This window comes from Sinohyriopsis cumingii, chromosome 12 (assembly GCF_028554795.1).
Source record: "Sinohyriopsis cumingii isolate HCF-2022 chromosome 12, ASM2855479v2, whole genome shotgun sequence".
Classification (NCBI taxonomy): Eukaryota; Metazoa; Mollusca; class Bivalvia; order Unionida; family Unionidae; genus Sinohyriopsis; species Sinohyriopsis cumingii.
In genome coordinates, this window is record NC_142972.1 from 16338850 (window position 1) to 16354370 (window position 15521).

At 34.1% G+C, this 15521-nt stretch overlaps 1 protein-coding gene across 1 annotated transcript in view; it reads left to right on the forward strand.

Annotated features, from left to right (window-relative positions):
• LOC149786031 (E3 ubiquitin-protein ligase rnf213-alpha-like) overlaps positions 1-15521 on the forward strand; it is a 451244-nt gene that overhangs the window by 393408 nt on the left and 42315 nt on the right. Inside the window, exons 85-88 of the mRNA XM_089978103.1 lie at positions 3820-3920; positions 6730-6787; positions 13864-14069; positions 14861-15002. Of these exons, the coding sequence (XP_089834229.1) occupies positions 3820-3920; positions 6730-6787; positions 13864-14069; positions 14861-15002 (507 nt within the window). The remainder of the gene's footprint in view (positions 1-3819; positions 3921-6729; positions 6788-13863; positions 14070-14860; positions 15003-15521) is intronic.

Here is a 15521-nt window from a genome sequence, read left to right on the forward strand (position 1 = left end):
ATTATATGACAAACATGCATCTTGAGGAAGTGAATGAAATTGCATGCATTTATCACCCTGTCACAAGCAAATTATGACTTACCAGAGTTTGATGAACTTGAATTACTTCCAGAAATAGACAAGCTTAAGTTAATTTCATATTTCATCTGGTAAAAGTAGGAAGAGAAGGCTTATATCTTGAGATCTGTTACCAGTTTTTGATACTAACCTATTTTCGAGGTTACCTATTGTTTTTAAAAAAACAAAGTGATACAACAGATTTGCTTGAATAATCCTATAAAATTTTAACATTTTCACAAAGTTTAAAGAGTTTAGCGACACAGCTATTTTAAGTGACTGTTGTCAACATTCACTTCTTCCTATTTCTTCACCACATTAGAGTAGAGAAGTCACTTTGCCCTCAAAGTTTAGTCCCGCATGGACCCTGAATTATGTTATGTGTGCATGCCACCCAACCTCCCAGACAGTGGGGTTTTTTTTACACTAATGGGTAAGATGTTTTTGGGGGGGGGGGGTTGGAGAGTAAGTGTGTGCACCCTCAAAGAGGCAATTTGGTACAATTGGAAATAAATTATCTGCACATATAAGACTTTAGAAAATGACTGGAAATTCAGATTTGAATTAACTAAATATTTGTTTTCTTTGAAACATTTATCGCATTTTCAAAATGATTTTTTTTTATTGACTTCAGGAAAGGTCAGTTAATTTTGGGGAATTTTATTTCAAACCAGGATATTTTTTATTCCTTGACCTCAAGAAAATGTATTCTTTTTCAACTAATGTAATTTGTTTGTCTTCCAAACAAACCTAACGTTCCAAATTAAATAGTTTTTCCCTTTGCATTGTCAAATATCATAACCTCACAATCAAACATATATAAAGACACTCACAAATTCTCAGCCACATGGAGACTAAATAAAAGATTCACTGGAATACCATCATAACTAGATATAGTCCTTATTGTTCTCAGTAGTTCAGTGGGAGGTTTGAAAGTGATGTGTCATTAGAGTTGAACTTTGCACTGACCAGAGACATGTTGGTAAATTTGTTCAAACTTGCCAAAAGATCTTGTTGAATTTTTCTCAGTTTTGAAAATGATCATTATGCATCTGCGTTGCTGTCAGATATGCAGTGTTCACACTAGTTAGAATGTTTAAATATGTCACTTTGGGAATTGAGCTCTACATTCATGCATTATGTCAATGCTTGGTCAGTTGGTGTTATGTTGACAGATGTCATACACTCCTAAATGAATAATCCCGATATGGTGCTTGTACTATATACAAAGAATAATGTACTATATGCAAAGAATAAATGGCCAAAGTCAAAGTCCATCAACCAGGAGTTCTAAAATTCAGTTTTGCTAAGCTTGGTTCATTTTGCAGATGGCTCCTTCTTAACTGAATCACAGCTGTCATTTGACATTTTGCCTTCAAAATTGGCTGACACTTCCACACTGGTTCAACTACAGTTAAATCTGATTTAGAAGAAACATTGGTGTTCATCACAAACTCTTCAGTAAAAATTCAAGGCAACAGAGAATGATGTGTGTTTCTTTAACTCATACAGATCTGACTGTTCCACTTTGTCTAGTTTACCAGTGCAAATTAGCCTCACAAGTTCTCTCACAAAGGATTCCAGTTTGGTTCTAACAAAGTTTCTATTTAGGTTAAGAACAACTTTTCTATCAGCACCCCATCAGTGTGTGCTGCTTTGAGTAAGTCAAGGGCTTTCAGTTTCTTAATTTGTGGAATGAAGATGAGTTTTCTATCAAAGACAATACCCTAAAAACTTTGTTTCCTCAACAGCCAGTGTAAATGTTCAGTCCAGCACGAGTTTAAAGGAATCATGTTGTCTTCACAGACAACAGAAATGCATACTTCATTTTGAGAATTTAAAACCATTGGCAGTTGTCCAGTTTTTAATCTTGTTCATATTTTGTCGCAATTATCTTTCAGCTGTATGCATATCTTTTGATTGATAACATATCAGGAAATCACCAAAATATTGGGAGCAATCCACCCCACTCGGTGATGTTATTAATCTTGTCTTTAAAAAGCATAACATATAAAATACTTTCAGAAGGCATTGCCCCCTCTTGACATATCAGACAGGACAGTGCCCACATGTAATTTGATTTCCTTATCTGAAAGAAAGTTTGGTTTAAAAGTAGGTTTATGGCCTTTTAGACACAGGTTGTGCACATCATTATTCCATACTTGTATCACAGGAAACAGCTACTAAAATACCAAAATCACCAAGAAACTATTTCATCTTAGTTTCAAAAAGATGGTCTGCAGAATTTGTTGGGGTTTTCTTACAGTTTTTTTTAAGGAGCAAGTTTAACCCTTTACCTCATATAAGCGCCTTTGGATGCCTGTACAACATTCTCATAGAAGTGCCTTTGGACTCCTCTACCCGATTCACATGGAAGCACTTTTTGACGCCTCTACACCATTCTCGTGAAAGTGCCTTTCAATGCCTGCTGTAAACATCAGCCATTTTAAGTGGGTTTTTGTAGCGCCACCTCTCAGGGAAAACCCCCAATTATACTACATTCATTGGTGTGAATAGTCATTACATCAGATCACATGGTCACTGTTTATGCTTTGGTCAGAATCTGCTATTTAAAGTGACTGGGTCATATTCTCCACTCTCCAAAATGGAGGTCGCAGATTTCATTCAGTACTTACTCGAGTTTTCACAATCAGAATCACAACTATGAATTTAGTTTCAATAACTTAAGTAAAGGATCTGATATTGATGTAGGCAGCAATTAGTTTTTATCAGTTATCAAATTCAGATGATTTAGTGATGCAAATGCAAGGAAGATGCTGAAATTGTTTGCAGCATGTTACAAATATCATACAGGAGGGACTAATAGTAATTTCACCATGACATCAAACATCCATAAAAGTTATATATTGCTTGTCATTAAACATCAAGTTCTCATCTTTAACATGGCCACATATCGATTCCTTCTCATTTTTCCCCAAATTAAGATAAAAACAGCTGCTAAAACGTGTTATTTATTTTAAGTAAACTTAGGCTCAGCAAATCACACTCACAGTTGGTATGATACAGCTTTTCAAAATGGTAAACTTGGTTGAAATATGTATCAATAAATAATGCAACACAATCATTTATATTGCAGTAAGATATCAGTTGGCAATCACATTTAATGTACATAAACAGTTGTCTACCTTTGTCCAGGTTGGGAGTTCATGGTGGTCAGTTCACTCACCCAGTATTTTTACTTTTATTAAACTACATGATTTGACACTGTCTGAGATTGATTTGTTCAGTTCTAATGAGACAACAAGTATGCACGGTCAATATTTCCAAGATAATCATAAAGTTCTTATTGGGTATGTGCTGCCACTTCTCTCCCATGAAATATATTGGGATCAAGATCCATGCATCAGTTGTATATTTGTATGCCTTTATAACCAGAATAATGTGTTTGTACTTATTAATGCATTTGTGGATATTATGTTGAATGTGGTAGCTGAATATTATGTACATAAATCAAAGAAATTGTAGTTCCAAACTGAAGTGCTTTTATGAGTCCATAGATAAAACAAAATGCTTTATACCAAACATATTTTGTGAAAAAGGTTTTTACAGTTTCTTTATTCTTTCTTCAGAACTGAAGCAAAGAAAAAAGGATAAAATATCTTCTTTTTAATCCTCTTATATCTAAGATATATAGGCTTTGTCATTTATATCTTTAGTTGAACAACAAAAACGTCTTCCAATTTTTTATGTTAAAAAGGTAAATAGTGTCTTTTCTTTTAATAACACAATCTAATCTATTAGATGAGAGGCTTGAAGATAACCTCTGTGGATTGATGACCAAAAGAGCCAGAAATGACTGGGAAAAGAAATTTTCTGAGAGATTTGTTGTTCCAGTATTACAGGTATGAAACTTTGTGGGGAGGTGATTTTAATTGTTTTCTGACAAGTCTAGATTGCTTCAGTTGCATTGCAGTAGTATTGTGGGAAGGGGATGCATTATGAATGGTGTTTGCTTGTCTAAGGTTGCAGTTTAAACTGTAGGTCATGCTTTCTGGGTTGTCAAGTACACTGCTGTGGTAGCCTGGTATTAGGAACTTGATCCTATTTGCTTTTGTCAGTTTAGTTGTTTGGATGGATTATTAGCTTCAGCTTTATATAACCTGTAATTTGTTTCCACTTTATCCAGAGAGAATCATTTTCTACTGCTTTGTGCTATTTGAAACCTTTGTGAAGTCTAGATTTATTTTAGTAACTATGTGAGGACAATACCTGTACTATCAACCATTTTTAAATAGAAATGAATGAAGAGCGGAGTTGATAACTGTATATGTTTAACTTGCAAACATTTAGTACAGAAGCAATGGACATTGTCAGTTTGTGTTAGATGGATTAGCAGCAGAAAAATGATGTTTTTAATATAGAAATTTAGTAGCATAGATTGAGTTCAATTCATCTTCACCATAGCATAATCTCATATTTAACCCTCGCTCATACTTTGTATCCTTCCTAGCCAGTATTTGTGATAAGAATATCCCATGGTGGTTAATGAAAATGAATTATGGATCAATTCGTTTCATAAATTCATAATGAGGCAGAGTGTATCTTATTATAATATAGTCCATCTGTCCATCGATATAATTCCTGCTTAGCTCCACACAATAAAATAAAGTTATCCTCTGTCTAGCATTACCAGACTTTGTAAATATCATACATTTGGGGTAAGGAAGAAACCAGTCAATTTCAGGGTCAAAATGTCAAAGTTAAAGATCAATAAATTGCAAGAAGAAAAATGGTTTCCACAGTAATATTAGTTCTACATCATGGACTTAGACTAAGCTTTATCAGTGGCTTGCATTTGTGGTAAAGATGAAGTCTATTGATTTGGTGGTCAAAAGATCAAAGGTCAAGGTCACTGCTGTTGAAAGAAGGAAAATGGTTTCCTCACTACAACTTTAGTTCTATATCACAGACCTTGACTAAACTTTCTCAGTGGCTTGTGCTTGGCCTAGGGTAGAAGCCTTTTGATATTAGGGTCAAAAGTCAGTGTCTCTGTGGCTGAAAACTGAAAATGGTTTCAAAACAAAAGATTCAATTCTTGGCATGTACCTTCACCAAAGTTTGTGAACCTCTTACACTTTGGATTAGAAAAATTCCTATTGATTTTTAGAGTTAATGGGTTATAGTCAAGGTCACTGACTGAAAGAAGAAAAGCATCCATTCCAAATTTCATTTCCTCAAATGTTTTTAAAGAACTTAATGATTGAAACCACATTTGGTTTGAGACTTTACATTAAGAAACAAAGGTAAAGTTTGATTTTGTGGCCATTTGACCCCAGTTTGACTTAGAAACTTCAATCTTCCATTTCTGCTGAGGATATTTTGAAGGACTATATAGACTGAAACCAAATTTGGTATGAGGCTTTTACAAGATCTTAGTCAGGTTCAGTTTTCACCATGTTTCCACCAGACCTTTATGGATTTATGGCATCCTGTTTGACTTACAACTTTGCCCTTCAATATCCACTCAATAATATTTAGAGAATTGATTGAATTGAAACAAAATTTGATATGAAACCTTACATTAAGAAGACCTAGTTCTTGTTTCACTGATTCCCACAAAATATTATGGCTCCAGAGCCTATCTAGTTTAAATATTGTCTATCAGGTTCCCATTTTGTCCCCACACACTGACTCTAGTTCTCCACCAATCTATGATTACCAGATGTTGTAAATAGATTGCACTGGAGTAAGGAAAAAGCCCATCAATTTGGGGTTCAAAATATCATTGGTCAAGGCCACTCTGACTGAAACAAGCAAAATGGTTTCTGCACATTAACTTTAGTTCTGTATCACAGCCCTGAAATAAACTTGTGGAAAGCTTGCATGTTGAGTAAGGTAGAAGCATATTGAATTTGGGATCGAAGCTGAAGGTGACACTGTGGCTGAAAATTAAAAATAGTTTCTACACAGAAATCTCAGTTCTCAACCATTTGTCTTCACCAAAGGTTATGATAACTGAAACTTTAGGCAAGAATGAAACCTGTTTATTTGAGGGTCAAAATGTCAAAGTATTAGGGCATTAACTGAAAGAAGAAAAATTGTTCTTGCATAATAACTTATGCAGGGCTTGCACTTAAGGCATGGAAGAGACCTATTGATTTGGGGGTGAAGGGTCAAGGTAATTGAAACTAAAGGAAAAATGGGTTTTCCACAAATGCTGCTGTTTTGGCATAAGTTCCTTGAGCAAATATTGTGGATGACTTACACCTAGGGTAATATAGAAGCCTATGTATTTTTGAGGTCTAAAAATCAAAATTATTGGTCATGGTGAGTCTAATAAGACAATACTTTCTGCATAGTAAGTTTAGTCCAAGGCTGCATACTTTGTCAAAAGGACCAGGTCAACAAGACAGCGGTGATTGGTCAACTATCTCCAGAGCCAACTATTCATGTGACTTTCTTGAGGGGAGGTATGAGAAAAATTTTTGGCAGTTTTTAATTATAGTCAAAATCTAGGTTGAAATCTTTACCAGAGCAACTTGCAGCCATTGTGGTGGTTCAAATCATATCTTTATGTTGTCATCTTGTAACATTTTTCAGTTTCAGCATATTTTAATTAAAATATGGATGATTTTTCAAACTGTTCTGTTTTTATTTATAAATATGTGTTGATGAAAGAATTGCTAAGCATTTTCTTGTTTTCTTTCATAGAACATGGAACAAATTTTGAAAGATTGCATTCAGCAGCTAGCCCAGGACAAAAGACTAGGTACATTTTTTTCATGTTTTTTCTTTCCTTGATCTTTTCCTGTTTTCTGGTTTTTTTAATATGACTTTATCTGCAGAAAACTTTTTACAAGGCTATACATCTTTTCAATTCTGAGAAAAATGTAAAGAAGAAGCATGCATGTGATAACCTCCAGACCGAATCCTCTGTGAAATTTCATGAAAGATTTGAGATTTTTATTGACCCTTCAGTCTTCTTGTCTCATTAACACCTAGAGATTCTTGTCATTTTAGCCTAAAATAGTAGTAGGAAATGCATTTTTAGAGTTACTTCTGAATATATCCAAAAACATGTTCTTCCAAGAGATTTTGTTTAGCCAGTTGCACAATTGTGTTAAAGACATTGGTTCAGATTGGTTAGTTTGCTTGCACTTGTGCAGAAGGGTAAAAATTTTACTTTTTTCTTTTTTTTTTCATTTTTTGTTTTGTTTATTGGACCCATCATTTTCATGTCCTGGTCACTTCTTACTCCAACTCTCCAACTTATCCTACTTTTTGCAAAGGTTCCCGTCTGTGTATTGTTTGGACCCAGAGTTTGCTTTAGATATCTGGCCAAAAAGACTAAAATTTGGTAAACATTTTATTTAAGGATGTTTCACAGAGCTATTTGTTAAATAAATTGTCATTGTGAATAAACTTATTGGGGGTGGGGTATATTTCACAGTAATGAAGGCTACTCAAAGCCATTAAGATGATGCCTGAAGACAAATTTCAGAATAGGCCTACAAGAAATGTTAAAGGTAGGAAAGATCTAAAGGAACTATTAATATTTCTACATGGACCCACATATCATATATATGAGGCCTACGACAAATTCTTGCATGATGTCTGTGTGCCATGTTTGGAAAAGTCTTCCTAAAAAGAATATAATGAAGATATAGTGTATGTTCTTTGTTTCTTATTAATTTATTGCTAAGGCTGCATTAATTATTTTTAAAAAGGATATTATGAAGGTAGGAAAGGTGTATAAGGGACCTTTTTATTTACCCTTGTAGCCATATTTTACAGTTATATAGTCTGATTTCAAGTAGTTTCATGATGGCTGATACCATTTGCCAGGATTTCAGTTATGAAGGCTCTTCCAAGTTGGTAAATTATAACTTCATGTCCTTTTTCAAAATGTTAGGTTAGAAAATAATACTAAATAAAATAAGGTGTCCATGTACTTCTTTCTTTACTTATTTATTCAGGGACCATGCATGGGTGTCTGAGTGGACTTAGGTGCTTGCCTTTACAGATCACTGACATCTCACCTCTGTCCATGTGGGTTCAAGTCTCTGGCTCAACCAACATGGGTATGTGAGAAAGCTTGCCAGTAGTTTCTCATGGGTTGGTTGTTCTTCACAGAGTTTTCCTAGGTTCTTCCCCCACCAGATATACTGGCCGCCATGAATAGCCACCTGTCATGTGCTGAAAATGGCATTAAACCCACAACAACTTATTTTTTCAGCTGCATTATCTATTTGTAATCATTTCAGCCTAGAAAGAATAATTTGAAGGTAGGAATGGTGTACATCAACCTCTGGAGCCATATTTCACAGCTTTGAAGCCTATTCCAAGATGTTGTATGATCAATGCATGCCATTTTTAGCGAATTTGGCACATAAAGAATATTTGGAAGGTATCAAAGGCCAATAGCAGTGGTTCCCAATCTCAGGTCACAGTCCAAGTCAGGGTGGGTTGTGGTGGAGTATTCTGTAGGGTTGCAAAGTGTCATAAGAAAAAATCATTTCATAAGCCCAAGGATCAGAAAATCCTTCAGATAGCCAGTTCAGAGTCACAGCAAAAGAAGCATTGGGAACCACTGGTGTAAATGGACTGTTACTATATATCACCCACTGAAGCCATATTTCACAGTTATGAAGTTCATTCCAAGTTGTTGCACAATGCCTGCATGACATTTTTTGGAATTTAGAACTAAAAGACTATTTTAATGATAAGGAAGATCTTGAACAGAGTTGTTGCATGAAAAGAATATTGGGAATGTATTTGAGGTCTAAAGGGACTGTTACTATAGCCATGTGGAGTCATATGTTACAGTTATGAATGTTATTCCAAGATTTTTTGTTGTGGCTCGATGTCCTCTTTGGAAAATTGGTCTTTAGAATATAATTTTAAATTTAGGAAAGGTCTTAAAGTGTGTTGTTGCATGAAAAGAATATTTGTGAAGATATTCAAGATATTCAAGGTCTAAACGTTTCACAGTTATGTAGGTTATTCCAAATTGTTGCATGATGCCTGCATGCCTTTTCTCAGAATTTAGTCCTTAAAAGTAGGAAAGGTCTTGAAGGAAGTTAGTTAATATCATAAATGGATGAATATTATATCCCCAAGGAGCCATATTTCAGTTATAAATCTATTCCAAGATATTGCATGATGCTAGCATGCTCTTTTAAGCATAAAAGACTATTTTGAACCTAAATAGAATAAGATATCCATGTACTTCTTTCTTTCTTATTCACATAGTGGCCTCATTATTTTTAATCATCACAACCTAAACAGAATAATTTGAAGGTAAGAATAGTGTGTAGGGACTGTTATTATTGACCAGTGGAGCCATATTTTATAGTTACAACACCATTCCAAGTTATTGCATGCAGCTTGCACACCATTTTTGCCAATTTTGTCCTTGATAGATTATTTTGAAGGGACTGTTACTATGTTCCTATTGAGCCATTTTTAGGTTTTCTTTGAAAACAATCTGCTGTTTAAAGATATGAACGGACCATTTTTATTTTAGTAGTTGTTAAAATAATCCACATACTGAAGGGTGCTTTAATAGTTGTTAAAATAATCCACATACTGAAGGGTGCTTTAATAGTTGTTAAAATAATCCACATACTGAAGGGTGCTTTAATAGTTGTTAAAATAATCCACATACTGAAGGGTGGTATAATAGTTGCTAAAATAATCCACATACTGGAGAGTGATATTATAGTTGTTAAAATAATCCACATACTGAAGGGTACTTTAATAGTTGTTAAAATAATCCACATTCTGAAGGGTGGTATAATAGTTGTTAAAATAATCCACATAATGAAGGGTGGTATAATAGTTGTTAAAATAATCCACATAATGAAGGGTGGTATAATAGTTGTTAAAATAATCCACATACTGATAGGTGGTATTATAAGTGTTGTTAAAATAATCTACATTCTGAAGGGTGGTATAATAGTTGTTAAAATAATCCACATACTGATAGGTGGTATTATAGGTGTTGTTAAAATAATCCACATTCTGAAGGGTGGTATAATAGTTGTTAAAATAATCCACATACTGATAGGTGGTATTATAGGTGTTGTTAAAATAATCCACATAATGAAGGGTGGTATAATAGTTGTTAAAATAATCCACATTCTGAAGGGTGGTATAATAGTTGTTAAAATAATCCACATACTGATAGGTGGTATTATAGGTGTTGTTAAAATAATCCACATAATGAAGGGTGGTATAATAGTTGTTAAAATAATCCACATACTGGATGGTGATATTATAGGTGTTGTTAAAATAATCCACATACTGATAGGTGGTATTATAGGTGTTGTTAAAATAATCCACATAATGAAGGGTGGTATAATAGTTGTTAAAATAATCCACATACTGATAGGTGGTATTATAGGTGTTGTTAAAATAATCTACATTCTGAAGGGTGGTATAATAGTTGTTAAAATAATCCACATACTGATAGGTGGTATTATAGGTGTTGTTAAAATAATCCACATAATGAAGGGTGGTATAATAGTTGTTAAAATAATCCACATACTGATAGGTGGTATTATAGGTGTTGTTAAAATAATCCACATAATGAAGGGTGGTATAATAGTTGTTAAAATAATCCACATACTGGATGGTGATATTATAGGTGTTGTTAAAATAATCCACATACTGATATGTGGTATTATGGTTGTTAAAATAATCCACATTCTGAAGGGTGGTATAATAGTACAATCAAGTGTTAGATTTGTTAAGGTTGTATTAGCTGCAGCATCAATAATTATCAGTCTTGTGATACAATCATAAAAGAAAGCAATTCCATTTCTGTACTTACCTAATACAGAATTAGCCAATAGTTCTGAAGTAAACTTGTTGTTATGGAAGCAGATATTCTCCAGTTTGTAATCTTGGTTTGCATATTTTATTACAATGTTTTTTCTATAGTAATCTTAAATTTCAAATCCAGAGGAAGAGCATATGGATAGAACAGGCAATGATTTTGTAGTATCTGTAAATCTAATTGAATAATGAATTTCCTGAAGTACAGAATAAACTCAGTAGCTTCTGTGCCATTGTTAGTTCATTAGCCATTTAATCCTCCATAACTACTTGCATGTTTATAACAATAATCCAACTGATATGCATAACATTCATGATATTTATTTACCATAATCAAAATAAATTTGAAACAAATTTAGTACACAATTAACTAAAAATTATGACCAAAAATACTACACTATGCATCCACTTGTAGAGCAAAAGTTCGGATTTATCCTGCCCCATTTATATATGCTTCGTGGGGCGCTGCATGTAACGAATACTTTTGTAATACCTTCATAGATTGATATTCTTTAACTGTACAGTGGAACCCCGCTATAACGCGATGATCGGGGTCCATAAAATCGGATCGCGTTAAAAGCGGGGTCGCGTTAATGCGGGGTTTTACAATATTTAACTTTTTTCCGAGAACATATACGTGTATACATGTACAATTATCAAAAGTCGGCTTATCATCAGATGAATATTAACTGGAATGCATTAATTAAGATATATTCAAAATAATCGATGGCTAATATATTTATAGGTTATTACTGTGCATTAAAAACATTTACTAATTTTTATTTGTTTGAACGATAATACAGATTGACCAATAATACCAGACTATCGCTATATCATGAAAAGTGTATCAACACCGTATGCTACCGTGCCGTCGTGGCATGCAGTTCATCCATAATGGATGTAATTTCATTGAAAATCGTACAGATTTAAAATATTCAATAATTTTGTAATAGTCTGAATTCGTCGTGTAAAATATAGGATGAACAAAATATTGAAACCATTTACTTGCCGTCTGATATCGTACGGTCATTCCATGCAGCTATTCCCGGGTCTACATACGGTGTCTGTATTGGATATTATTTACTTTCAACTGTTTGTTGTTTGATCACACCGCCAAGCACAGCATACATGTTGGCGGCTTTCGTCCTTTGATGTTTATTAAATTGTGCGACTCTTGTATCAACCACAGCTTTGTCTGCTGCTTGGTTGTGATTGCAGTTAAATAAGAAGCCCATGTCGGCTATTGTTTGAGCAACGACTGTATACAGAATTCATGGAAGACAATCACAAAGACGATTTACTGGCTTTACTCATGGATCCATAATAAGTAACACTTCCGATAATGTTTACTTCGGCTTAACAATTCAAAAACCTAATGAAACCAGTTTTCTCTTCTAGAGTAGAATACGGAGCTTCACCACAACCTGTTCAAATTGATAAATTTCAGAAGCCAAGCGTTGTACACACTATTTCTCGTACGTTATATATATCGTATTATTTTAGAATTCATACACGATCACTTCTCCAAAATCACTTAAAGAACCTGGATAAATTGTTAAGTTCCGATCGTTTATTATTAAAAGTCATACGCGAATTCTTCCACCAAATTATAATAAACGTTTTACACACTATTTCTCGTACGTTAAACAAATATTTTCACGATCCGATAAAAATACACGTAAATGAATTTCAAATTTCAGGAACCATGCCACGATCATATTATTTTAAAAGCCACAACTAATCTCATGCCCAAAATGAAGTTAATTTCTTGTTTTGTTTTTTTTTACTTTTCTCCAAATTTTTTTTCTCCATGTGTGAATGAATATACGAAATTTCGGGAGCCATGCTACGACCGCGTTATATCCGAATTCGCGTTATGGCGGGGCGCGTTATAGCGGGGTTCCACTGTATATGAATAATTAAAATGGACTTAAACTTTTTTCCCATTTTAACTTGTTCCTTGAGATTTTTGCAGGTAGAGGGTGGATTTTAAATACCTGTAATGTGAAAAGGCAGGATCATTTTCTTTTTAATGCAGGTTTTCAAATGCATTCACAATTTCATCTACTTTTAATTATGCATGTTTTCATGTTTGAATGATTGCAATGCAGTAAATTCCAGGCTCAGATTATCTTTTGTCTGAGATAGACCAACACAAGCCAAACATCATTTTATCCAGTCTTAATTTGCATGTTGTCATGATTCCAATGCAGTAAATTACAGGTTCAGATCCACTCCTATGCCATTTGTCTGAGATAGACCAACACAAGCCAAACATCATTTTATCCAGTCTTAATTTGCATGTTATCATGATTCCAATACAATAAATTACAAGTTTGGATCCACTCCTATGCCTTCTGTATGAGATAGCCCAACCACAAGTCAAACATCATTTTATCCAGTCTTAATTTGTACGTTGTCATGGTTCCAATACAATAAATTACAGGTTTGGATCCACTCCTATGCCTTTTGTCTGAGATAGACCAACACAAGTCAAACATCATTTTATCCAGTCTTAATTTGCATGTTATCATGATTCCAATACAATAAATTACAAGTTTGGATCCACTCCTATGCCTTCTGTATGAGATAGCCCAACACAAGTCAAACATCATTTTATCCAGTCTTAATTTGTACGTTATCATAGTTCCAATACAATAAATTACAGGTTTGGATCAACTCCTATGCCTTTTGTCTGAGATAGACCAACACAAGTCAACTATATCATTTTATCCAGTCTTAATTTTTATGTTATCATGATTCCAATACAATAAATTACAGGTTCAGATCCACTCCTATGCTTTCTGTATGAGATAGCCCAACCACAAGTCAAACATCATTTTATCCGGTCTTAATTTGTATGTTATCATGGTTCCAATACAATAAATTACAGGTTTGGATCCACTCCTATGCCTTTTGTCTGAAATAGACCAACACAAGTCAAATATATCATTTCATCCAGTCTTAATTTGTATGTTATCATGATTCCAATACAATAAATTACAGGTTCGGATCCACTCCTATGCCTTATATATGAGATAACCCAACCACAGGAGAAAGTTCCTCTTGAAATGCTGCAGGAAATTCCGTCCATGTGGCACTTTCGTTCACGGATCACCATGGACCATCTGTGTCACCAGTTTGAGGTTCAGATGATGGCAAAAATGAAAAATCAGAGGCAGCATAAGATTCTACAGCATTTCCTAAAAGAGGTATATCGTTTTCTTAGCAATTTTATAAGTGTAAAAGTTAAAAGTAATTTGTGTTGCAAGAGTGACAAAACTGTATACTGCTATGTTTTCATTAAAGTTTCATAGAAATTGCTCACAAAGGATGAGCTGCAGTTCATGGTATTGATTTTATGAGCAAAGTCTTTTTCTGCAGAAATGTTGCATGCCAGAGTTCTGTTCATTTACTATGCTCTTCAGCTGACAGGGAAGTGCTTCAATGTGCTCTGTTGAACTACATTCAAGCATCTACTGGATTTTGGCAATCGCATCTCGAGCCAGCAAATTTGAAGTTGTGATGTACTGTTGATAAGTTTAAAAAAGAAATGACGGATGAAATGGTATTAATTGACCAAGAATTATGAGTTTATTAAACACTTTAAGCAAAATTTAGTTGTGTTGTGATGGGAGGTTCAGTCAATGAGAAGATCAACTAAACTTTAAATAGCCACATGCATAAATTGTTTGTGGGGTTCTTTAGAGCTGTTTTTGTTGGACCAGCAGACACTTATGATAAATTATGGATAGGATTACAGACAAAATGTTTGCAGTTAATTGCTGATAGCTATGAAAGTAAACAGGTAACAAAATTTGTGCTGACCCTATGGTCATGAAACATCTTGAGGAAGAAAAAAATCAGTTTACAAATTGTAACATATGATTTTCAGTAATTTATCCATGACTAAAAAATCCTTAAGTCTAATTGCAACAGAACCCTGAATTAAAGATTTAAAGCCACTGTCTTCAGTAATAATTTGTTTTATCATATATTAAAGGAACACCATCTGCGGGCAATTCGCTTCCTTCCCAACATCTTGAAGATGGAGAGAATCCTGTTCCAGAAATATCAGAGGAAGTTGGATCGCGCTGAAGCCTCTACCATTACAGTGGAGATGCTCAGAAAACAGTCTGATGGAGGTTTGTTCCAATTGGTGAAAAAACTCATTCCACCACCTGTATTACTGTCTCACCTTTTACAGCTGTGGAAGGATCAGCTCAGCATGAAAACAAAGATGAGACACACTATTCTACAGAACCTTTATTATTCTGAGTTCAGTAAAATAAGTTATAAGGCTAAGAGAGGTTATTTTTGGCTTGCCCATAACTGAGAAAAAAGATGACACATTTTCATGCAAAACACTTATTATTTAGAGTACCAGTAGTTAGTACAATGCTAAGTATGCCGTTCCTACCATATTTTAGCCAATAATACATTGTTTCAGTCTCACAGTGGGTGATTTATCATCACACATTTGGGGTGCAGAGGCCTTTGTTCATGATGTAAGTAATTTTCTTTTCATAATGAATTTAAAGTTTTTGTTGAGTTAATTTATTTAATTTTGGCAGAAAAACTTTATTTTGCAGAGATTTTACAGTTTAAAAATGAAGAATTATTAATTATTACCTAATTCACTGAAAGATAGATTATCATGACTT